General features: G+C 36.3%; 1 protein-coding gene across 6 annotated transcripts in view; it reads right to left on the bottom strand.

Annotated features, from left to right (window-relative positions):
• The window catches only part of ALS2 (alsin Rho guanine nucleotide exchange factor ALS2), a 93,436-nt gene that overhangs the window by 34,710 nt on the left and 33,299 nt on the right, over positions 1–25,427 (bottom strand). For 4 of the 6 annotated variants that reach the window (XM_068544651.1, XM_068544653.1, XM_068544650.1 and 1 more), the window contains 6 exons: positions 20,865–20,942; positions 12,366–12,548; positions 10,519–10,690; positions 7,687–7,867; positions 5,849–5,914; positions 1,319–1,481 (listed from right to left, as the gene is read on the bottom strand). In XM_068544651.1, coding sequence (XP_068400752.1) covers positions 1,319–1,481; positions 5,849–5,914; positions 7,687–7,867; positions 10,519–10,690; positions 12,366–12,548; positions 20,865–20,942 — 843 coding nt within the window. Of the gene's footprint in view, positions 1–1,318; positions 1,482–5,848; positions 5,915–7,583; positions 7,868–10,518; positions 10,691–12,365; positions 12,549–20,864; positions 20,943–25,427 lie in introns of those variants that run through there. The other 2 variants (XM_068544655.1, XR_011074131.1) reach the window with 2 other exon arrangements.

Raw genomic sequence — 25,427 nt, 5'->3', positions numbered from 1 at the left:
CATAAAGTACTAGCAAAACACAGAGAAGGGAATAACTAATTCTTAAGAGATGGGCAGGGAAAGGAGTGGAGTATGGTCAGAGAGGGCTTCATTTTCATGAGAAAAAGATTTTTGACTCAAGCCTTGAAGGTTTCCCATAATGAGGATAGAGGTAGGGTGTTTCAGGAAGGAAACATAAAGCATATGAGAACTATATCCAGGGAATCTGAACTAACATGTAGGACACAGGGTAGACTATAAGGCTAGAAACAAAAGCGAGTATCAGACTGTGAAGGGCCTTTAATGCCAAACTAAAAGAGCGTGGAATTTTTACACAGAATTAGGACTCTTCAGACTGGAAGTAGTACAGTATCAGACTCTGAACAATTCCAAGCTGATCTAGCTGATTTTTGATTAATTAAGGACATACTGAGTGAAATCTGTATCTCATTGGGATATTTGTGTAGCTCAAACCTTCATAGCTGAAATTAGATCAGTGTGGGGTAACACTGAAACCAGACAAAAGAACAGACTCACAAGACCACAGTAGGGTCAAACGTAGAAAGGCCACATCAATTCCTAGACCACTCTGGAGACAATATCTGTCCAGAGAAGGAGATAGATTCCAAGATTTGAAAAATCTTGAACTATAAGAAACCCTAGAATCATTATGGTTTCTCTAGAGCCCTTCAGAATGGAAACAAAATAAAACAACACGTTTCAGTACAATTTCAAAGGTGACTGCCTTAGGACCAGCTTTAACATACACCCATATCCTAGAGCAGTGCTAATTTTCTAGGACTCCACCTAACTAATTTTATACAGAAAGTGAACTCGTTAACGTTTGAGAAAATCCTGTAACACTGTGATTTCTCATAGCATATGCCAAGGTGACCTAAATACCTGGCATAAGTCTATTATGAGTCCAGGTTAGGTGCTAATGCCACTGCTGTACAAGTGTGTGTCATTACATAGGAAGCCAGGGTTTTAAACAGCTCTGTGTAATTGTACTCAGTATGTACTCAAACTTGGACAACTATTGAATGAGTAGCACAACTGGGTCTCAACTTTAGACTTTCATAAAATGAATAAAATTAATCTTGTTAAGGTCCTGAGAGGAAACTGAATCTACAGCAAAGAACACTAGATATACCTACAGTCATACTTTCTTCTTTCATTTCCCTGAAGAAAAATAAATTTAGACACATTATAAATATTAAATTAGTGTAGTTCCAGATCTTGGGGTAGCATAATTCAAACAAACAAACAAATAAACAAACAAACAAACACTGATCCTTCACTTCCCAAGTGTCCAAAGGAGGTATACATGAGAGCTTACCACTTCAAAACAAGTAGCAAGCTTTAGCAAAACTTTGGCATAATTATGAAGTCGTCTGATTGGCAAGAAAAACAGGGTATTCAATATTTCCATCAACTGGGTGTTTTCATCATTCACTTCTGATAAATCTTGCAATAGTTCCTGGTTTTTATTTAGGAAATCACTGAAGGTAGAGAAAAAAAGGGATTCAGTTATCATTTTGGTACTGACAATACGCATGATATTGAGTAGAAATATTTCACTTGATACTACCTTTTTCAAAATGTACATTTTTAGGTGCTATGAAAGAAAAGTACCAGAAGATTAATACAATGAAATAAACCAGATGTAATTAAAAGAATTTCCCTGCCTATAAAATGGGATGTGGGGGTATAAAAAGTAGCAAATGGTAGCAATAGTAACTCTGTAATAGAAATGGTTAATCACAGGCTTGTGCCTGAAGTTCTAGGAAATGAATCATACACCCCACAGTTTCAGGGAATAATTGGAGACCAGCTGACATATTTACCTGTTAATTTCCAAGCCAGAAGTTACAGCAATAAATGGCAAGACTAACTGCTCTAATCAGTTGTGCTACACAGAAATACGGGAGGAAAAACAAAGCTCTTTGCTCTGACAGAACTGGCATGGAATATTAAAATACTTCTAATTTCTTCTTCTTTTTTTTCAATTGTTTATCATCTAATAAGAGTTTATTACAGGACAGTAATAAAAAGCTGTAGATACCAGTACTACAATTAACAGGAAACAGTAAAGCAAATTACATGTGCAGATTTTAATGCTGAGATCGTCAAAAGCATTTCAAACTGAAGCCAACATTTAGTTTTTATATTCAATTATATATAAGTTCATAATTAAAATTTTACTGAAAATTTTAAGGCTGATCAGTAACCCATTGAGACTATGCTCACCAGACTAAAACACTTAAAAGATCTGTAAAGTAGTAAGAGTTGGTGGAACAGAGTAATAGTCATTATCTGCCACTTAATGAACAATAATTATGTGCCAGATACTACCCTGACTGCTTTACAAGCACTATATTACAATTCTCAGCTACAAGGCTTCAAACAAAACAATGTCACACAAGACTATAAAGCAAAAATGAATAATTTTATAATCCCTTAGAGAACTATGGAATAAAGAGATGTTTAACTCAGAAATTATAAAATATTATCTTAGAAAGATGGAAAAATATGTAATAATTTCCAGGAACCCATAAGTTCAATGGCACAAAGTGGACTGTGGAATAGAGAACTATGGAATAAAGAGATGTTAAACTCAGAAATTATAAAATATTATCTTAGAAAGATGGAAAAATATGTAATAATTTCCAGGAACCCATAAGTTCAATGGCACAAAGTGGACTGTTCTATAATGCAATTAAGAGAGCGTGCCCCAAGGAACATGGCCCAGATTTTTGTTTATATTGGCTTGTTGGATGTTCCTACTTCCTCCACCACATTCTATTGCTGAGATCAGCTGGGGAAACTTATTTAACCCTACAGAAGTATTCTGCTTTGACCTGCTCCTGAGAGATGGAGGTGGTACATGGTGAACACATACTCCCTCTGACCACATTTCTTCTGGATGCTCAGTACTAGACCAGAAATGTTCCAACTCTTGTAAATCCCTATTACCTTTCTGGACTCACTCAAGTCCTTGCCTATAGACTTTCCCAAAAGGGGCCCTAGTATGCTCTCAGAAAACCTGAACTACTCTGTTTAGCTTATCTTCTCTTGGGAGTTTTGAATCCAATAGTGGCAATATTGCTCTTTCCTTATATGGCTAGGTTTGCACTTGTTACTCAAAAAATAAATATATTAAAGGTAAAAATAACCCAAGTGTCCATTGACAGATGAATGGATAATCAAAATGTGGTATATACATACAATGGAATATTATTCAGACATATAATGAAATGAAATTTTGGTATATGCTACCACATGGATGGACCTTGAAAACATTATACTTAGGGAAATAAGCCAGACACAGAAGGACAACTACTATATGATTCCACTAATATGGTACCTAGAGCAGGCAAATTCATAGAGACAGGGAGTAGAGGTTACCAGGGGCTGGGGTGGGGGGAGTCTCTGTTTAACTGGTACAGAATTTTTGTTGGGGATGATAAAAAGTTTTGTGTAGAGACAGTGGTTTACACAACATCTGAATGTGCTTGATGCCACAGAACTGTACACTTAGGAATGGTTAAAATGATAAATGCTATGTATATTTTACCACAATATTAAAAATATATATATCTGATGATCAAACCACCAGGCTAGCCTGAGGTGAATGGCTAAGTGATAAACCAGCTAAGTGATGAAAGCTTAGGCAGATTCACTAACTGCCCATGGGCTCACTAGCTATACTCTAGAGATTCTCAAAGTGTTCTCTTTTTAAATGAATACCTTAAAGTAACTTAAATTACTGATTTTGTAAGTAGAAGTTAAAAAAATGTTATTACTGCCTTTAACTATGCAAAACCCTGGGGTTCATGAACCACTGCTTAGGAAATGCTGTCCAAATCCAAACTTAATATCTGCTTCCATAGCTCAGAGTCACCCAGAGTTCATTAATTGCTTTCCACCTGTCCAGGCTCTCGCAAGAGGCTTTCACTTATGTCATTTGCTTTAGCTGCTCTAACAAGGAATCAGGTCAACCCTTGAGAACTCGACTCTGAAATACTAGAGGAAGGTTACATTACAGAAGGGCTAAAAAGTAAAAGAATAGAAAGCGGTGTCAAAATATTAATATTAAACAAAATAGCAAGATCAAGGATTTAAAAATTACTACATAAGTTTAAAATATAACACTCTTTAACCTGTCATTAAAAAAATGAAGGCCAAACCCCTCTATTTTGGAAATGAATGAGCACGTGACATGAGTCAAATCATGATGGAAATCAGAGAAATATTTAGAACTGAATGACTACAAAAACAAAATGGATCAAAACTTTTTACATACAGCTAAAGCAACACTTAGAGGGAAATTTATAGCCTTAGATGAGTACTTTAGAAAAATTAAAAGATTGAAAAATTAATGAACTAAATGCTAAACTCATGAAGTTGGAAGACATGAAGAGGTGAACATGAAGAAAGTAGAAGGAAATAAAAAACAGAAATTAGTGAAACAGAAAACAAAGAAAGGAAAGGATTAATTACAGCTTAATCTTTGAAAAGAGTAACAAAAAAGGGTAAACTGCTGACAAGACTGACCAAGATAAAAAAATAAAAGGCTCAAATAAATAATAATAGGGATGAAAAATAGGAGCTACAACAAATTATAGAGGTGAACACATCTTAAGACAATGATAAAAATATTATGCCAATAAATTTGAAACAATTTTCCAGAAAAGTATAAACAATTAAAGCTGAAAGAAGAAATAAAGACTTGAACAGACCTATTCATTAAAAAAACTAAATAGTAGCTTAAAAACTCCCTACAGTAAATGCTCCCATGAAGACCATGCTTTTTAACAGATGATTTCTACCAAATCTTCAAAGTACAGATAATCCTGATCTGTACTTTGATAGAAAAAGATAGAAAAAGAGAGGAAGCTCCCTAACTCATTTTATAATTACTACTACAATTCTCTTACCAAAACTGGGCAAGTTCAGAAGAGAAGGAAAACATCATATTCACATAAATGCAAACATCTTAAATATTAGCAAATTGAATCCAGAAATGTATTAAAAAACTAATACATAAAGAGCACTGAATTTACCTTGGGAACTCAAGGATATTTAACATTTTTAAAAAATCAATTGCTCTTCAAGTTTTAGAAGGGAGCTGTTTAACCCTATAAATAATATTTACCAAAAACCTAAGGCAATCATGTTGAATGGTGAAATATTAAAAGCATTCCCTTTAAAACCAGAAATGAGACACGGTCATTACTATTCTTTCTATTAGGATATAAGATCAAAAGCAAACATGGCAAAACACTGACATCTGGGTTTAAACTTAAATCTTGGTTGTGAGTATATATTTGAAATGTTTACTATTAAAATATAATTGATTTTTTAAACCTGCCTTTCTTGCTAGGTCAACACTTGTTGAGAAACCACACAGTTCAGAATGACCGGCTCACGCAAGGGGCTTTTATATTTATTACTTATCCAGAGACTAAATGCGAAAACTTTGCATTTGTGCAACACTCTGCACTTTTCTCTGTACCATCGCATAAATATTTGTTCCTCACAACTGGGGAGAGAACATTCCCATTTTTCAGAGAAAAAAAGTTAGGCTCAGTTTGGTGAGGAGAGCTGTCCAAAGTCTTGGGGATAATCAGTGGTAGCAGTAAAGAAGGACCCAGATCCTGCGGCTTTTTCAATACCATGCTACTTCCAATGATAATAAGGAGCTAATAACACCTATCTTTTATAAGATTTAGTGAAAGTCTACATTTTGATTTGTTTGGCAAAAGGACCAAGTCAAAGCTTTTCCTGGGCACTCAAAAACACAGAATGCTATAGAACATGATCTTTGGTTGTTAGAATAATAACTGTAAAGTATGTATTTGCTTACATGGCAGGCTTAGCAAGAAGCTGGAATCCTCCCATAACCAGGAAATTTGTAATAGATGTGCAATACCTTGAGCAAAAAAGAAAACACATGTATATTAGTGTTAAAAAGTAAATTTGCTCTTCAGAGTTTTTGAACATGCATCTGGAATAGATACTTCTTGGAATCTCATCAGCGAGTTTCAGAACTTTTGTGATGCTAACATTCATGAACTGTAAAGGACTGAAGAGAAGGGCAGGTTACATGATCACAACAGTCAGGAGAAAAAAGCCATTTCAGTAAAGATGTTAATAGGAATTTTTTTAAAACGCCTAAAGTTATGCAGAAGATGCTAGAATTTACTTGGAAGATTTTACTTTGGTAACTTAACAAACATGAGAAAAGATGACTAAAATTGTTGGATTTTTAATAAAAATTTTCTCTAATCTTCTGTTTAGGTTTCCCAATTAAGTCTTCAGAAATAAACAATAGAGAAGGTAAGAAAATATGTTAAAAGAGCTTAAGTGAAAAAGGGTTAGAAAATGTTGGTTAAGTATTGATGTACAGTTAAAGAATAAGTCTTGAAATACTGCTTTGCACCATGTACATTTCTTTCACACTCCTGGGTCGGCAAATGGAATCAACTGACTTTGAGAGAGAAGGCAAATTCCTACTAAAACCAGCCCAAGGTACTGAACACTTAAAAATGGTTACAGTGGTAAATTTTATGTTATGTGTATTTTACCACAATTAAAAATAATTTTAAAAATTCATAAATCAAGATATTTTTACTTGCCTGATCTATATGAATACATTATTACATTAAAAAAAAAAAAGCCCAAGGTATCAAAATAAAAGCATTTCCAAGCATAAGTCCTGACATATCAGAGCAGAAAAAGAAGAAATACATTATGAGATCTGTACAAGTCAAAAAAGAAAAATTAATACTAGTAAAAGCTAAACTTTCACACAGACAAAAATCTAGTTTAAAAAAGTAAATTCGTACCAAATTATGCTACTTTTTTTATATCTGAAATATGATGACTTAAAAGACTCTAATCAGGGTATTTCCTCCCAGACCATAGCTTCAAATATATTCAATTTTGCTTAGAACTAAAATCACATACATCTATCTGCACATATATGCCTAAGTCTGAAAGGAGATACACTAAGATTATTAACAATGGTTATTTCTGGTGGTAGGATTATGGGTGACTTTAAAATCTACACTTCAGATCAACAGCAGGACCTAATATACATTAAAATAACACTTAAATTATGCCTCACATAAGAAAAAGTGAGAAATACTTAAAATTTCAAATACAGTTGGGATATTTTACTTGAAAAACATGAAAAGAACCTTGGATCACTATCTTAGGTTTTATTACAAAAATATCTTTATTTTAAAGATGGTTTGGTCTTTAAACTCTCCATGTACACAACAGTGAAAAGCAGGCACTGGAAGAGCTCCATATTTACAATCAACAGTTGGTCTTAAAATAATTGTTTAGTTACCTATTTCCTCAAATTTTAGTATAATTTACTTCAGGAAACAAAACTGTTCTCTAAAGAACCATATTTATTATAATACTTTTTTGTAAACTAAGTACACTGTCAATCATTCTGCTAGAATACAGAAGGAAATCTGAGAATGCATTATATTGAAATCTTTTTTCCCCTCCTAGAGCAAACTAAAATTTTAGCGATGCAGAACTATAGTTGTCTTAAGATTAAAACGCTGCTTTGCAATTTCTATTACCTTATAGCACTCTCCCTAATCTAGTCTCTTCTGATTAAGGAGCTGTTCTCCTTGGCAGAATAACCCTGCAGAGACTGAACATGACACGAGACTGGATACTTGCTCTGTATAACTATCCAAGAAGAGACTTGCATGCTTCAGGATGACCAAACTCCTGGCTTCCTTTATCCCCTGAAGGAAGCTGCTCAGTGAGGTTCCATGTTGACCAATTAGGTAACACAGCTTGCTGAACCGGCTTGCCACCTCCTGCAACAGCTGGACTGCACTTGCAGTGCCCAAATTTTCTGGAACAAAATGATGATGATGATGATAACATAACTTAAAGATTCATTATCTGAATACATTTTCATGACCAAGATTACGAATTTCCCTCTTCTAAAAATACTTAACATGTTGAGATGTACTCTCAACTATGGAACCTAAATAATCAGTGTTTAAAAAAAAAAAAAAAGCAAATTCAGAGACCACAGTATCCAGTCATTTGAGGAACCTGTTAAAAACATTCACAGGGGGACTTCCCTGGTGGCGCAGTGGTTAAGAATCCGCCTGCCAATGCAGGCGACACGGGTTCGAGCCCTGGTCCGGGAAGATCCCACATGCTGCGGAGCAAGTAAGCCCGTGCGCCACTACTGAGACTGTGCTCTAGAGCCCACGGGCCACAACTGCTGAAGCCCGCGTGCCTAGAGCCTGTGCTCCACAACAAGAGAAGCCACCTCAATGAGAAGCTCGTGCACCACAACGAAGAGAAGCCCCAGCTCACAGCAACTAGAGAAAGCCCATTCGCAGCAACGAAGACCCAATGCAGCCAAAAATAAATAAATAAATAAATATTTAAAAAAAAAAAAAAAACATTCACAGGACCCTACAGATTCTGACTCAGTAGGTCAGAGTTAAGATCCCCCGATTGGATTTTTTTTTTTTTTTAAAGTGCCTTCTAGTAATTCTGAAGACCAGCCAAATTTGAGAACCACTGTGCTAATCCAACTCTCCTCTCATTTTGAAGATAAGTCATCTAAGGCCAAGAGAAAGGAAGTGAATTATCTAATTTCACACAACTGGTTAGTGACAGCCAGGAATTAAACTCACTTCCATAGCTATATCTTGGTTAACATTTTCAACTTCTGTACTGACTTCTGCTCTACTTGTCCCTTGGACAAGCCCAACCCTTCACTGCAGACAGAGCAATCCAAAAATCAGACTGCCTTGGTCACTCTTAACTTTATAGAGAGCATCAGGAGATTATTGCTTTCCCAGTCCAAAGCTCCCAATTCGTAGGACTTTTCTCTAAGCAGTGAGGCTGATGAGCAGACCAGCTAAAACCAACAAAGAAATCAGGAATCAGAACAGGAAAAGGGCAAGTTTCACTTTCCTTTCAGAGCAATCCAGGAAGCTTCCAGCTTGGATTGATTGTTTCCTATCCCTTGTCAAAGTCCTGGGGTGTTGAGCCTACCCACTGGAGGGGAATTTATAGAACAGGAACTCTACAACATTTAAAAAAGCAAAACATATTAAAAACAAAAACAAATGCAGATAGTCCCCAACTTACAAAGGGATTGAATTTGGAAAGACTATAAGTTAGGTGTTTGAAAAATAGAAAAGCAACTATACTCCAATTAAAAAAAAATAAATGAGTAAAAGCAACTATACTCCAATAAAAAGGAAAAAGAAAAAAAAAGAAAAGTAGACATTTTCCCATTAAAAATAATGGGCTGACCTACACAAGCCAACGTCACCTTAAAGTGGAAAAATGATGTACGAACAAGGCAGAATTTAAGTACTACAGTATTGGTCTGAATTCTGTGTCCATACAGGGGGTCAAGGAGTTCAGGAGAAAGAAAGAGAAAAAAAAAACATCCTGTCCATCTTCTGAGTGTAGGGCCAAACCTTGAAAAGTTTTTGAACTACGGGAAGTTAACCTTTAACAGCCCACCCCCATCTCCATTTTGCATTCCTTTCTAACCTCCTCGATACCCCAAGAGGGGTCTATATACTATACCCTAGTATATCTGGACAGTAGCACCCCATCTAGGACTACTGCAATCTATTTTCCCCATATTATCTCCTTACCTTCAATCTCTCTTGTAACTGATTACAGCTAAGAAAAGGGACCAGATTTAATCAATTCCTGCTAATGTTGGGTAAGACCCTTAACACTCTTACAGTTATCCACATTTTTAGAGACTACTTCTAAATCCAAATGAAGTTCTACTTGATAAAATTCTAAGAACCAGAACAAAGAAAATGAAAAATTTGGGTAGCATATAACGTAAGGTATCTTAGGACTAGCGGGGCTAGAAGTGTTGTTTAGAAGTCTGACTCCTAGGATCAACTTTCCCAAAGTTGTTCTGCTTCTCTGCCATGAATCTTCTGAAAGCTCCATTTTTCTACTTCCACAAGTGAAAGGAGCTCTGGGGGTGGAAGGATAGGGGCAGCTGGGTTATTGGCAAAGTGGAAATAGTTTGTAAGTTGTTGACTACCTGTGAACAAAAGAAGAGACTGGAAAGAAAGGAAAAGAGTACAACTCAAAAAGTTTTCTTGGGCTTCCCTGGTGGCGCAGTGGTTGAGAATCTGCCTGCCAATGCAGGGGACACGGGTTCGAGCCCTGGTCTGGGAAGATCCCACATGCCGCGGAGCGACTGGGCCCGTGAGCCGCAATTACTAAGCCTGCGCGTCTGGAGCCTGTGCTCCGCAACGAGAGGCCGCGATAGTGAGAGGCCCGCGCACTGCGATGAAGAGTGGCCCCCGCTTGCCACAACTAGAGAAAGCCCTCGCACAGAAACGAAGACCCAACACAGCCATAATAATAAATAAATAAATAAACAAATACTTTAAAAAAAAAAAAGTTTTCTTTATTTGTGATATAGAAAAAACAGATAAAACAAGAGTCCTGATAATTGAGTGGGTGGAAAGGGGGGAGGGGGGAGGTTCTACTTACCTAAACTGAGAAGAGGCCTCAGAATCTGAGACTTGATATCACTTAGTTTTGAATAGAACCGTCTTTCTGTAGTAGCCAACTCATGGAGACTGGCAATATAACCCATAATGTTTTTGTCCACCAAGGCTAGATAGCTGTCTTTTCCTGCTGTCACTCTGCTTATATATCCAAGCTAAAACAGGAAAAGAAAAAGATTAAAGATAAAATATGATTTATTAGTAGCAATTTGGGCACTGAAGTTGGCTCATATCAGCTGATGAGAGCCAATGCAGGAATTCTGCAGCAAGTTGCCTATTAAATCGTTAGTAGTTTGAAAGTGGCAATAGGGAAATTACCAGAAAAAATTGGAAAACACTATAAATCAGAGCTTTTGGTTTTATTTTGATTTTTAGGGCTGGTTTACTAGTACATTGTTGTTATACACCTATATCATGATCTATATATAACTATATACATCTATACTATTATTTATTTCCACAATACCTTTTATTTCATTTTACATGTGGTTAGAACCACAGACCCTCTAAATATACAAACATCCAAATGATACAGACACATGTCTCAGGACCCCTTTTTGCATGAAACAGATGAGAGCAGAGAGGATCTCTATGCTGTATGCCAAAATATCAAGGATCTAGGTGCTATCTTTTAAAAGTACAACAGAAAGGGGTTTTCTTTAAAAGGGGATTTTGTCATTTATTCATGACACCACTGAATAAAAACATTTGATGCCTTCTGTCACATATCCCTATTAAACTAGGCAACCAAGCTGCAGGCCAATAGACTATTAACAGCCCATGGTAACTAAAGACACATATTGAGCCTCATCCCTTTCATCAACCTATTTCATCCTTTATCTGGACTGTGGAATCTTTAATGAGGAATGTGGAGTCAGGGCCAAGAACTACAGAGAGTCAATTAGTATGTCTGGAATAACACTCTAATATAGGTCAAGAGCCAAATCTTGGCCAGTGTTACCTTTAGCAAGAAAGATCTCACCCCTATATACATTCAGAGCTTACATATTTAGCTAGAAAAACAAACACAAAGGATAAAAAACAATCCATAGGATATATTAGTCAGTAAGAATAAAAAATCCAGAATGTACTAGCTTTGAGGGTTAATTTCCTTGCAGTGTATCACTTTGAGGGTGTGAGTTACTGAAGTGGGGAAAAAGAAAACCAGAAACAGACCAATGGTTTTATGTTTATGAAAAAGAGGTAAGAAGTAGGAAAGCAAAGAAATTCAGATCAACAAAGGAAAAATGAATAAACAGTAGTAAACAAAATGAAAAGCTAAGAAAAGAGGGGAGGTGATGGGAAACAGAGCACTGTTTGTGGCCTGTCAGGTCTGCCACGAGCCCACCTCAGGCCCCTGCAATTTTTACTTCCCACTTACAGTTAAAAACTCATCTATTCAATTTCTATTCTGATTCATCTCTGAGGACTCCATGAACACAGTCAGAAGACTTCGCTGTGAAATATGTATTTTAATATCCCTATGTGAGGCTGTTAATTCAACAAATATTTATAGAAATATTTACTATGAGGATCCAACAGTAAATGAGAGAGCCTAAAATCCCTACTCTTACGAACCTTACAGTAAGGGAAGACAGACAATAGACAAAATAAGTAAACTATACAGTGTGTGAGATGATGATATGCACTGTGGAGAGAAATAAGGCAGGAAAAGGAGATAAGGAGAGAAGGGGGATGGCAAGTTGGTTTGCAATTTTAAATACATTAGTCAGAGACACTTAATAATAGGCATACCATACAAAAGCAACAGAAACAAAAGATTTCTCATGTGTTATAGAATGTGGGCCTTAGGATCCAATTCCTGTTCACCTTACTACAGGAGAGAAGTATTGGAGTCTTAGTACCACTGTGATTCTCTGGAAGGTTGTCACCTTCTGTCGGGTCCTGCCGGCCACTGTAACATAATCCAGGCTGGAAGTCTTCGGTATCCACTAAAAACAGGGAATAATCCTGGCCTGCAGCTACACTCCAGACTCCATTTTCACTGTTCACCTGCAACGACAGGAGGACATTGTCTGTCCGAGATGAAGGAATCTGATGGAACTCCAAATCCACGGGAAATGGAATGTTAAGTTACTTGAACAGGTGGAGTACAAAGTCAGTCACATCTCAAGACAGCAAAACTCACCCAGCAATGTACCTGATTAACTGCAGAACAGATGCAGGAGTGAGAAGGAACCCTTGTTCAGCCTGTAAATTTAGAACTGGACTGTTTTATAAAAAACTGAAAAATTGAAATTTAAAAAGATAAAACCATAGATTTGATTTTTTCATTGTTATTTTTGGAAGTTGCCACAGACTCAGCTTGTACTACAAAGGCCCAGAAACTTCTAGAGCCCTATTCTGACAGCTAGGACACACCTTTGTCCATACATATTCTGCTACGTGCACAAAAATCAAGGTGAAAAGAAAATCTAACAAGGCTAAATTCCATCCTGGCCAACTAAACCCGTGGGTGCTAAAGTTGTTTTCCCACTTGGAACTCACTACCTCTCTGATGTGACTTCACTGTGTCCCAGGATGCTGAGACAGGCAGGACCCCTTAGAAGCCCATCTACATGGATCCCCTAGACCAGTGGTGCTCAACGAGTAGTCTCTGCAGCAGCAGCAGCAGCAATCATCTAGGAACATGTGAGAAATGCACACTCAGCCCACATTGCTACTGGGGGTCCGACCGGGCAACCTGCTGTGACAAGCTCTCCAGGTGATTCTGATGTATGCAAAAGTTTGAGAACCACTGCCTTAAATCAATGGTTTTCAAACCTTAGCATTCCACGCAGTGATTCAGGAACCACCATGGAAAGGCAGGTGCCAGGGTTTTGCCCCCACCCACCTCCATCCTTCAACTAAAATAGTTCCACAGTTATCTGTTTTATGTAGGGGATTCTGCCTAAGGTTTCATTTGAAGGAAGTGTTCTGCTAATGAAAACTACTGCCCCAACCTGCAGACCCAGCTTCAGCCATGACTCGTAAAACAATAAGCAAAAAACTTCTAATCTGTTAGATTCTCTGTGTCTAGATAGGGTTCAAATCTTAGGTGATTGGGTGAATGTGTGTGTGTGTGTGTGTGTGAGCGCGCACACACACGTCTCCACTACTTTATAGTTATCCTCTTCCGGCATGACATTATCTTCTCAAATTCAGGCTATCCAAATAACTGACTTCCTGTTGGTTTTGCAAAGAATGAATTAAAATTTTTGAAGGAGGAAAGAGTCGCCTTCTTTTTTTTTTTTTTTAAAGCAACTCCTTTATTTATTTGTTTATTTATTTATGGCTGTGTTGAGTCTTCGTTTCTGTGCGAGGGCTTTCTCTAGTTGCGGCAAGTGGGGGCCACTCTTCATCGTGGTGCGCGGGCCTCTCACTATCACGGCCTCTCTTGTTGAGGAGCACAGGCTCCAGACGTGCAGGCTCAGTAGTTGTGGCTCACGGGCCTAGTTGCTCCACGGCATGTGGGATCTTCCCAGACCAGGGCTCGAACCCGTGTCCCCTGCATTGGCAGGCAGATTCTCAACCACTGTGCCACCAGGGAAGCCCAAGAGTCGTCTTCTTAGTCTCTAATCAAAACTAATTCAGATCTCACTCTGCCTTGACTTTAATTCACATATTAATTAAAATGACTTCAAAATGTTCTTCTCACCCTTCCCCCAAATAAACACCAAAATAATGATGTTGTATTTTCATACGCACAGTTAAAGAGTAATGAAACTAAAACCTTATAACAAATTCTATTCTCTCGAGAAGCAAGAAAAACTACAATCCTGCAGCCTGTGGACCAAAAACCACAGTTACAGAAAGATAGAGAAGATGAAAAGGCAGAGGGCTATGTACCAGATGAAGGAACAAGAAAAAACCCCAGAAAAACAACTAAATGAAGTGGAGATAGGCAACCTTCCAGAAAAAGAATTCAGAATAATGATAGTGAAGATGATCCAGGACCTCGGAATAAGAATGGAGGCAAAGATTGAGAAGATGCAAGAAATGATTAACAAAGACCTAGAAGAATTAAAGAACAAACAAACAGAGATGACCAATACAATAACTGAAATGAAAACTACACTAGAAGGAATCAATAGCAGAATAACTGAGGCAGAAGAACGGATAAGTGACCTGGAAGACAGAATGGTGGAATTCACTGCTGCGGAACAGACTAAAGAAAAAAGAATGAAAAGAAATGAAGACAGCCTACGAGACCTCTGGGACAACATTAAACGCAACAACATTTGCATTATAGGGGTCCCAGAAGGAGAAGAGATAGAGAAAGGACCAGAGAAAATATTTGAAGAGATTATAGTCGAAAACTTCCCTAACATGGGAAAGGAAATAGCCACCCAAGTCCAGGAAGCGCAGAGAGTCCCATACAGAATAAACCCAAGGAGAAACACGCCGAGACACATAGTAATCAAAGTGGCAAAAATTAAAGACAAAGAAAAATTATTGAAAGCAGCAAGGGAAAAACGACAAATAACATACAAGGGAACTCCCATAAGGTTAACAGCTGATTTCTCAGCAGCAACTCTGCAAGCCAGAAGGGAGTGGCATGATATACTTAAAGTGATGAAAGGGAAGAACCTACAACCAAGATTACTCTACCCGGCAAGGATCTCATTTAGATTTGATGGAGAAATCAAAAGCTTTACAGACAAGCAAAAGCTAAGAGAATTCAGCACCACCAAACCAGCTCTACAACAAATGCTAAAGGAACTTCTCTAAGTGGGAAACACAAGAGAAGAAAAGGACCTACAAAAGCAAACCCAAAACAATTAAGAAAATGGTCATAGGAACATACATATCGATAATTACCTTAAACGTGAACGGATTAAATGCCCCAACCAAAAGACATAGACTGGATGAATGGATACAAAAACAAGACCCATATATATGCTGTCTAAAAGAGACCCACTTTAGACCTAGGGACACATACAGACTGAAAGTGAGGGGATGGAAAAAGATATTCCATGCAAATGGAAATCAAAAGAAAGCTGGAGTAGCTATACTCATATCAGATAAAATAGACTTTAAAATAAAGAATGTTACAAGAGACAAGGAAGGACACTACATAATGATCCAGGGATCAATCCAAGAAGAAGATATAACAATTATAAATATATATGCACCCAACATAGGAGCACCTCAATACATAAGGCAACTGCTAACAGCCATAAAGGAGGAAATCGACAGTAACACAATCATAGTGGGGGACTTTAACACCTCACTTACACCAATGGACAGATCATCCAAAATGAAAATAAATAAGGAAACAGAAGCTTTAAATGACACAATAGACCAGATAGATTTAATTGATATATATAGGTCATTCCATCCAAAAACAGCAGATTACACGTTCTTCTCAAGTGCGCACGGAACATTCTCCAGGATAGATCACATCTTGGGTCACAAATCAAGCCTCAGTAAATTTAAGAAAATTGAAATCATATCAAGCATCTTTTCTGACCACAACGCTATGAGATTAGAAATGAATTACAGGGAAAAAAACATAAAAAAGACAAACACATGGAGGCTAAACAATACGTTATTAAATAACCAAGAGATCACTGAAGAAATCAAAGAGGAAATCAAAAAATACCTAGAGACAAATGACAATGAAAACACGACGACCCAAAACCTATGGGATGCAGCAAAAGCGGTTCTAAGAGGGAAGTTTATAGCTATACAAGCCTACCTAAAGAAACAAGAAAAATCTCAAGTAAACAATCTAACCTTACACCTAAAGAAACTAGAGAAAGAAGAACAAACAAAACCCAAAGTTAGCAGAAGGAAAGAAATCATAAAGATCAGAGCAGAAATAAATGAAATAGAAACAAAGAAAACAATAGCAAAGATCAATAAAACTAAAAGTTGGTTCTTTGAGAAGATAAACAAAATTGATAAGCCATTAGCCAGACTCATCAAGAAAAAGAGGGAGAGGACTCAAATCAATAAAATCAGAAATGAAAAAGGAGAAGTTACAACAGACGCCGCAGAAATACAAAGCATCCTAAGAGACTACTACAAGCAACTTTATGCCAATAAAATGGACAACCTGGAAGAAATGGACAAATTCTTAGAAAGGTATAAGCTTCCAAGACTGAACCAGGAAGAAACAGAAAATATGAACAGACCAATCACAAGTAATGAAGTTGAAACTGTGATTAAAAATCTTCCAACAAACAAAAGTCCAGGACCAGATGGCTTCACAGGTGAATTCTATCAAACATTTAGAGAAGAGCTAACACCCATCCTTCTCAAACTCTTCCAAAGAATTGCAGAGGAAGGAACACTCCCAAACTCATTCTATGAGGCCACCATCACCCTGATACCAAAACCAGACAAAGACACTACAAAAAAAGAAAATTACAGACCAATATCACTGATGAATATAGATGCAAAAATCCTCAACAAAATACTAGCAAACAGAATCCAACAACACATTAAAAGGATCATACACCACGATCAAGTGGGATTTATCCCAGGGATGCAAGGATTCTTCAATATACGCAAATCAATCAATGTGATACACCATATTAACAAATTGAAGAATAAAAACCATATGATCATCTCAATAGATGCAGAAAAAGCTTTTGACAAAATTCAACACCCATTCATGATAAAAACTCTCCAGAAAGTGGGCATAGAGGGAACCTACCTCAACATAATAAAGGCCATATATGACAAACCCACAGCAAACATCATTCTCAATGGTGAAAAACTGAAAGCATTTCCTCTAAGATCAAAAACAAGACAAGGATGTCCACTCTCACCACTATTATTCAACATAGTTCTGGAAGTCCTAGCCACGGCAATCAGAGAAGAAAAAGAAATAAAAGGAATCCAAATTGGAAAAGAAGAAGTAAAACTGTCACTGTTTGCGGATGACATGATACTATACATAGAGAATCCTAAAACTGCCACCAGAAAACTGCTAGAGCTAATTAATGAATATGGTAAAGTTGCAGGATACAAAATTAATGCACAGAAATCTCTTGCATTCCTATACACTAATGATGAAAAATCTGAAAGAGAAATTATGGAAACACTCCCATTTACCATTGCAACAAAAAGAATAAAATACCTAGGAATAAACCTACCTAGGGAGACAAAAGACCTGTATGCAGAAAACTATAAGACACTGATGAAAGAAATTAAAGATGATACCAACAGATGGAGAGATATACCATGTTCTTGGATTGGAAGAATCAACATTGTGAAAATGAGTATACTACCCAAAGCAATCTACAGATTCAATGCAATCCCTATCAAATTACCAACGGCATTTTTTACAGAGCTAGAACAAATCATCTTAAAATTTGTATGGAGACACAAAAGACCCCGAATAGCCAAAGCAGTCTTGAGGGAAAAAAATGGAGCTGGAGGAATCAGACTCCCTGACTTCAGACTATACTACAAAGCTACAGTAATCAAGACAATATGGTACTGGCACAAAAACAAAAACATAGATCAATGGAACAAGATAGAAAGCCCAGAGATTAACCCACGCACCTATGGTCAACTAATCTATGACAAAGGAGGCAAAGATATACAATGGAGAAAAGACAGTCTCTTCAATAAGTGGTGCTGGGAAAACTGGACAGCTACATGTAAAAGAATGAAATTAGAATACTCCCTAACACCATACACAAAAATAAACTCAAAATGGATTAGAGACCTAAATATAAGACTGGACACTATAAAACTCTTAGAGGAAAACATAGGAAGAACACTCTTTGACATAAATCACAGCAAGATCTTTTTTGATCCACCTCCTAGAGTAATGGAAATAAAAACAAAAATAAACAAGTGGGACCTAATGAAACTTCAAAGCTTTTGCACAGCAAAGGAAACCATAAACAAGACGAAAAGACAACCCTCAGAATGGGAGAAAATATTTGCAAATGAATCAACGGACAAAGGATTAATCTCCAAAATATATAAACAGCTCATGCAGCTCAATATTAAAGAAACAAACACCCCAATCCAAAAATGGGCAGAAGACCTAAATAGACATTTCTCCAAAGAAGACATACAGACGGCCACGAAGCACATGAAAAGATGCTCAACATCACTAATTATTAGAGAAATGCAAATCAAAACTACAATGAGGTATCACCTCACTCCTGTTAGAATGGGCATCATCAGAAAATCTACAAATAACAAATGCTGGAGAGGGTGTGGAGAAAAGGGAACCCTCTTGCACTGTTGGTGGGAATGTAAATTGATACAGCCACTATGGAGAACAATATGGAGGTTCCTTAAAAAACTAAAAATAGAATTACCATATGACCCAGCAATCCCACTACGGGGCATATACCCAGAGAAAACCGTAATTCAAAAAGACACATGCCCCCGAATGTTCATTGCAGCACTATTTACAATAGCCAGGTCATGGAAGCAACCTAAATGCCCATCGACAGACGAATGGATAAAGAAGTTGTGGTACACATATACAATGGAATATTACTCAGCCATAAAAAGGAACGAAATTGAGTCATTTGTTGAGACGTGGATGGATCTAGAGACTGTCATACAGAGTGAAGTAAGTCAGAAAGAGAAAAACAAATATCGTATATTAATGCATGTATGTGGAACCTAGAAAAATGGTACAGATGAGCCAGTTTGCAGGGCAGAAGTTGAGACACAGATGTAGAGAACAAACGTATGGACACCAAGGGGGGAAAACTGTGGTGGGGTGGGGATGGTGGTGTGCTGAATTGGGCGATTGGTATTGACATGTATACAGTGATGTGTATAAAATTGATGCCTAATAAGAACCTGCAGTATAAAAAAACAAACAAAACAACTAATACTAAACTTTCATTGGGTTATTTGTATGGAAATATGTTAATATAAATGTTTCAGACATTACATGAAATTTCTAAAAATCTTATATTTGTATTTGTATGGAAATATGTATGGAAATATGTTAATATAAATGTCTCAGACATTACATGAAATTTCTAAAAATCTTATATTTGTATTTGTATGGAAATATGTTAATATAAATGTTTCAGACATTACATGAAATAAGAAAAAAAAAAATTCTATTCTCTCGTCTGACTCTAAAATTTCAAATAAAAATTGTATTTCCAGCGTCTCCATGCTATATTACAAAACTTTCCTTAGTATGAATAGATGTATATTCTACTTTATTAAAATAACAGAAAACAAGGAACAGTGAGTTACCATATTTTTATTTGTGATAAAATATCAGAAATTGAATAGCTTACCACTAAAATGTTTTATGCTGAAAATATTTACGATTGGAGCTAGAATTAACAACTGTTCCCTAATGTTTTATTTAAGTCTTTTCTTCCCAGTAAAATTAAGTTCACTGGAAGGAGAGGCAGCATGTAAAGGTCTTATATAGTGATAGACGCATAGTGTACACTGAATACATGAATCAGCGGAATATGTATTAACTGTAGCTTATATGTGAATGATGTTCCTGAAACTGAAGTAACTATCCTTTTTTAGTCTCTATTACTCTCAGTGGAAAGAGCATGTGTTGGGATAGGGGAGATACCGGAATCACATTATGAATACATGCGCTCCACATTCCATTCTGTTAGGCTACCAGGCTATCATCATGCCTACTCCCTGCCCACAACACCCCCCAAAACAAACAAATCTTATATAAGGAGTCAATACTATTGATGAATTTTGTATTTCTGCAGGATGTTGTGGCAGAAAAAAAGGTTGAGAAACAGTCCTCTAAAACTCCATCAAAGGGACTAGAAGTTACCAATCTCTGAATAGCATTACATAAACTAAAACCAATTCACACAGCAGTGAAGAAATTATCTACGCTTTTAGCTTCCCTACAGAAAATTAAAAGGGTTACAAAAAGGTTTTACTACTATGTATGTAAAAGCAAAACAAACAAAACAAACCATCAAATAATGTTATATAAAAGTCACACTTAAAAAAAAAGTCAGACTTAGGTGAGAAGTCAAAGAGTAGGCATTATTTGGTAGTATAAAGCTCAAAAGTCAACATCACAGTGCTAGAAACATTTGCTTTAAAAGAATGAACTTGTTCATTTTTACTTTAAAAAACAAACAAACTATGAATACTCAATGAAGCCAAGCAGAAAAGAAACATAAACTAACACATCAAAAAAACGGAAACATTTAGCCTGAAAACAAGTGGCTTCACTTTTTTTTTTTAATTTTAATGTACATCATAACAAACTTATTAGCTTACAAGTATACAATTCTCCTAATTTTATAAAACAAGAAATGGAGAAATATAAAGTGTTCTAACTTAGAATTCTGGAATAAGTTGCTATAAAAGTTATCAAATTCACTAAAGTACCTTTGCAAGACGAGGAACTGTTGTTGGAAAATCGGAATGCCCAAGTTGACCAAAGGTATTGCTACCCCATGAGTAAACCTATTAGAAAACCACAGGAAAGTCGGTAAGAGATGTGACTCTGAGTTTGCATGTCAATTCTGAACTTTTATAATAACATATATATACCAACAGTTACACACAGATTACTTATACTAGTCTTTCCACTCTTTAGAATAACAAATATTAAGAAAATTCATTTTAAAACAAGACTGAGATAATGGGGACATAGAGTACATAGGTAAGACACAGTCCAAGGATTAACAATAACAGTAACTAATATTTTGGGGGGGTTTATTACCTGCCAGGCATTGTTCTGAATATACTTTCTGTGTATTAATCAATGTTTCATTATCACAAGAACCCTTTTTTTAATAAGGAAATTGGCCCAGGGAGGTCACAAATTTGTAAGCGGCAGGGCCAGGATTTAATCCCAGGAATTATCCTATACTGCCTCTTACAAAGAAAGAGATTTTTTTTTAAAAAAGGTAAGTACCATGAAGAAAAAGTAATCATGATTCTTTACTCTGTGGATAGGAGTACTATGGAATGACTAGAGAGCCTTTTTATACATGAAGAGTTGCTGTAGGAGACACACAAATACCTATGCTCCACTCCAGACAAAAAACAACCAGATTACAATGGCTATGTTTAATGAAAATGGTTTTGTTTATTCTGATTATAAAAGCAATTCATGATCACTGTACAAGACTGTGACAGTACGAAGAAATAAAAAGAAAGTGAAAACCACTGATGAATCAACCACTTAGAGATAACTACTGATACTACCTTGTTTTAGGAACATACACATATATCAGTATAATTCCAGAAATTTTAATATCTACTAGATATAATGAATACACAAAATGGGACTCTACTATCAATGCTGTTTTGTGACCTTATGTTTTTTATGTAATGCTCTGCATTGACATTTTTCTAGGTCAACAAGTATAGAGCTACAATATCATTTATAATAACTACATAAAACTCCACTGTGGATGTAGTTTAATCAATTACCTAATGAAGTAAGTACATTTATTAATAATTTCTTTCCAATTATTTAATATAAAAATTACATTAAAAATCCTTGGAGAACCTAGTGGCAAGATGGGAATAAAGACACAGACCTACTAAAGAATGGACTTGAGGATATGGGGAGGGGGAGGGGTGAGATGTGACAGGGTGAGAGAGTGTCATGGACATATATACACTACCAAATGTAAAACAGATAGCTAGTGGGAAGCAGCCGCATAGCACAGGGAGATCAGCTCGGTGCTTTGTGACCACCTAGAGGGGTGGGATAGGGAGGGTGGGAGGGAGGGAGATGCAAGAGGGAAGAGATATGGGAACATATGTATATGTATAACTGATTCACTTTGTTTTAAAGCAGAAACTAACACACCATTGTAAAGCAATTATACTTCAAAAAAGATGTTAAAAAAAAAAAATCCTTGGAGATATATATTAGTGTATATATTTCCTTAGGATAAGTTCCTAGGCAAAGAACTCTGGGTCAATGAACACACACATTCTGATTTTTGATACATACTGACAAACCATCTTACAGCAAAGTCCAGTGTACATTTTATTCCCTCCAGCATTGTGTGTACCTTTTCCCCACACTCTCACCAACACTTAGTACTAAATGCAATCCTCGCTAACATGATAGGTGAGAAAATTTTGTTTTAGTTTAAATTTGCTTACTGAGTAGTTGACCATCTTTTCATTTGTGCTGGCCATTTCTGTTTTTTCTTCTATGAATGACATACAAATGTCCTTTCACAATTTTTCTTTATGGATCAGGTAATAACACAGTCATATATGTTACAAATTTTTTTTCCCATATGTTATGTATCTTAATTTAGTTTGTGGGGTTTTTTTGGTTTGTGTTTTGGTTTTTGCTGTGTGGGACTGCTGAATTATTACATACACAAACATATCACCTTCACTTTCTAATTTCTGGTTTTGATGTCATGTCTTTTTCTACTCCTAAGATTACTGAAAAAAAAATCACCTGTGTTCTTACACCTGTAAGGTTTTATTTCATAACATCTACATCTTTACTCCATCTGGAATTAGAATACGTAAAGTTATCTTAATTTTCTTCTGCAAATAAGAAGCTAGTGGTTCTAACAGTACTTACTGAACACTCAGTCTTGTTTTTCCATCTGATTTGAAATGCCCACTTTTTATCATAGACTAAATTCTCATACACACTTGGGTCTATTTCAATTCTACAGGTATGTTTCTGCTATAATAATCTGTTAGTAGTTTTATAATATATTTTATAAGGCTAATTCTTACTCTTCCTTTCTGTTCTTTTTCAGAATTTATGTGGCTCACCTCCTATGTTTATTCTCCTAGAATAATTTTGGGAATGATTTTATTAAGTTGTGAATATTCTATTGGAATAGTTGGGGATTGTACTGAATTTACACGCTACTGATTTAATAATCTAGGAGAAATGGCATTTTTGCAACGTTGATTTTTCTCACCTAAAAATAAAATTTCTTGACTACAGTCCTACAGCCTGCAGAACAAACACCACATTCACAGAAAGATAGACAAGATGAAAAGGCAGAGAGCTATGTACCAGATGAAGGAACAAGATAAAACCCCAGAAAAACAACTAAATGGAGATAGGCAACCTTCTAGAAAAAGAATTCAGAATAATGATAGTGAAGATGATCCAGGACCTCGGAAAAAGAATGGAGGCAAAGATCGAGAACATGCAAGAAATGTTTAACACAGACCTAGAAGAATTCAAGAACAAAAAACTAGAGATGAACAATACAATAACTGAAATGAAAACTACACTCGAAGGAATCAATAGCAGAGTAACTGAGGGAGAAGAACGGATAAGTTTAAAAAAAAAAAAAAACAAAGAACGGATAAGTGACCTGGAAGACAGAATGGTGGAATTCACTGCTGCAGATCAGACTAAAGAAAAAGGAATGAAAAGAAATGAAGACAGCCTAAGAGACCTCTGGGACAACATTAAATGCAACAACATTCACATTATAGGGGTCCCAGAAGGAAAAGAGAGAGAGAAAGTACCCGAGAAAATATTTGAAGAGATTATAGTCGAAAACTTCCCTATCGTGGGAAAGTAAATAGCCACCCAAGTCCAGGAAGTGCACAGAGTCCTATACAGGATAAACCCAAGGAGAAACAAGCTGAGACACATAGTAATCAAATTGGCAAAAATTAAAGACAAAGAAAAATTATTAAAAGCAGCAAGGGAAAAACGACAAATAACATACAAGGGAACTCCAATAAGGTTAATAGCTGATTCCTCAGCAGAAACTCTACAAGCCAGAAGGGAGTGGCATGATATACTTAAAGTGATGAAAGGGAAGAAGGTACAACCAAGATTAGTCTACCCGGCAAGGATCTCATTCCGATTCGATGGAGAAATCAAAAAATTTACAGACAAGCAAAAGCTAAGAGAATTCAGCACCACCAAACGAGCTCTACAACAAATGCTAAAGGAACTTCTCTTTAGGTGGGAAACACAAGAGAAGAAAAGGACCTACAAAAACAAACCCAAAGCAATTAAGAAAATGGTCATAGGAACATACATATCGATAATTAAACTAAACAGGAATGGATTAAATGCTCCAACCAAAAGACACAGGCTTGCTGAATGGATACAAAAACAAGACCCATATATATGTTGTCTACAAGAGACCCACTTCAGACCTAGGGACACATTCAGACTGAAAGTGAGGGGATAGAAAAAGATATTCCATACAAATGGAAATCAAAAGAAAGCTGGAGTAGCTATACTCATATCAGATAAAATAGACTTTAAAATAAAGAATGTTACAAGAGACAAGGAAGGAAACTACATAATGATCAGGGGATCAATCCAAGAAGAAGATATAACAATTATAAATATATATGCACCCAACATAGGAGCACCTCAACACATAAGGCAACTGCTAACAGCTATAAAAGAGGAAATCGACAGTAACACAATAATAGTGGGGGACTTTAACACCTCACTTACACCAATGGACAGATCATCCAGACAGAAAATTAATAAGGAAACACAAGCTTTAAATGACAAAATAGACCAGATAGATTTAATTGATATTTATAGGACATTCCATCCAAAAACAGCAGATTACACTTTCTTCTCAAGTGTGCATGGAACATTCTCCAGGATAGATCACATCCTGGGTCACAAATCAAGGCTCAGTAAATTTAAGAAAATTGAAATCATATCAAGAATCTTTTCTGACCACAATGCTATGAGATTAGAAATGAATTACAGGGGAAAAAATGTAAAAAACACAAACACATGGAGGCTAAACAATACATTACTAAATAACCAAGAGATCACTGAAGATATCAAAGAGGAAATCAGAAAATACCTAGAGACACATGACAATGAAAACACGACGATCCAAAACCTATGGGATGCAGCAAAAGCAGTTCTAAGAGGGAAGTTTATAGCTATACAAGCCTACCTCAAGAAACAAGAAAAATCTCAAGTAAACAATCTAACCTTACACCTAAAGG

The sequence above is a fragment of the Eschrichtius robustus genome, chromosome 5 (assembly GCF_028021215.1).
Source record: "Eschrichtius robustus isolate mEscRob2 chromosome 5, mEscRob2.pri, whole genome shotgun sequence".
Classification (NCBI taxonomy): domain Eukaryota; kingdom Metazoa; phylum Chordata; class Mammalia; order Artiodactyla; family Eschrichtiidae; genus Eschrichtius; species Eschrichtius robustus.
Note: the sequence above shows the minus strand (reverse complement) of the source record. Positions and strands in the feature narration are given on the sequence as shown.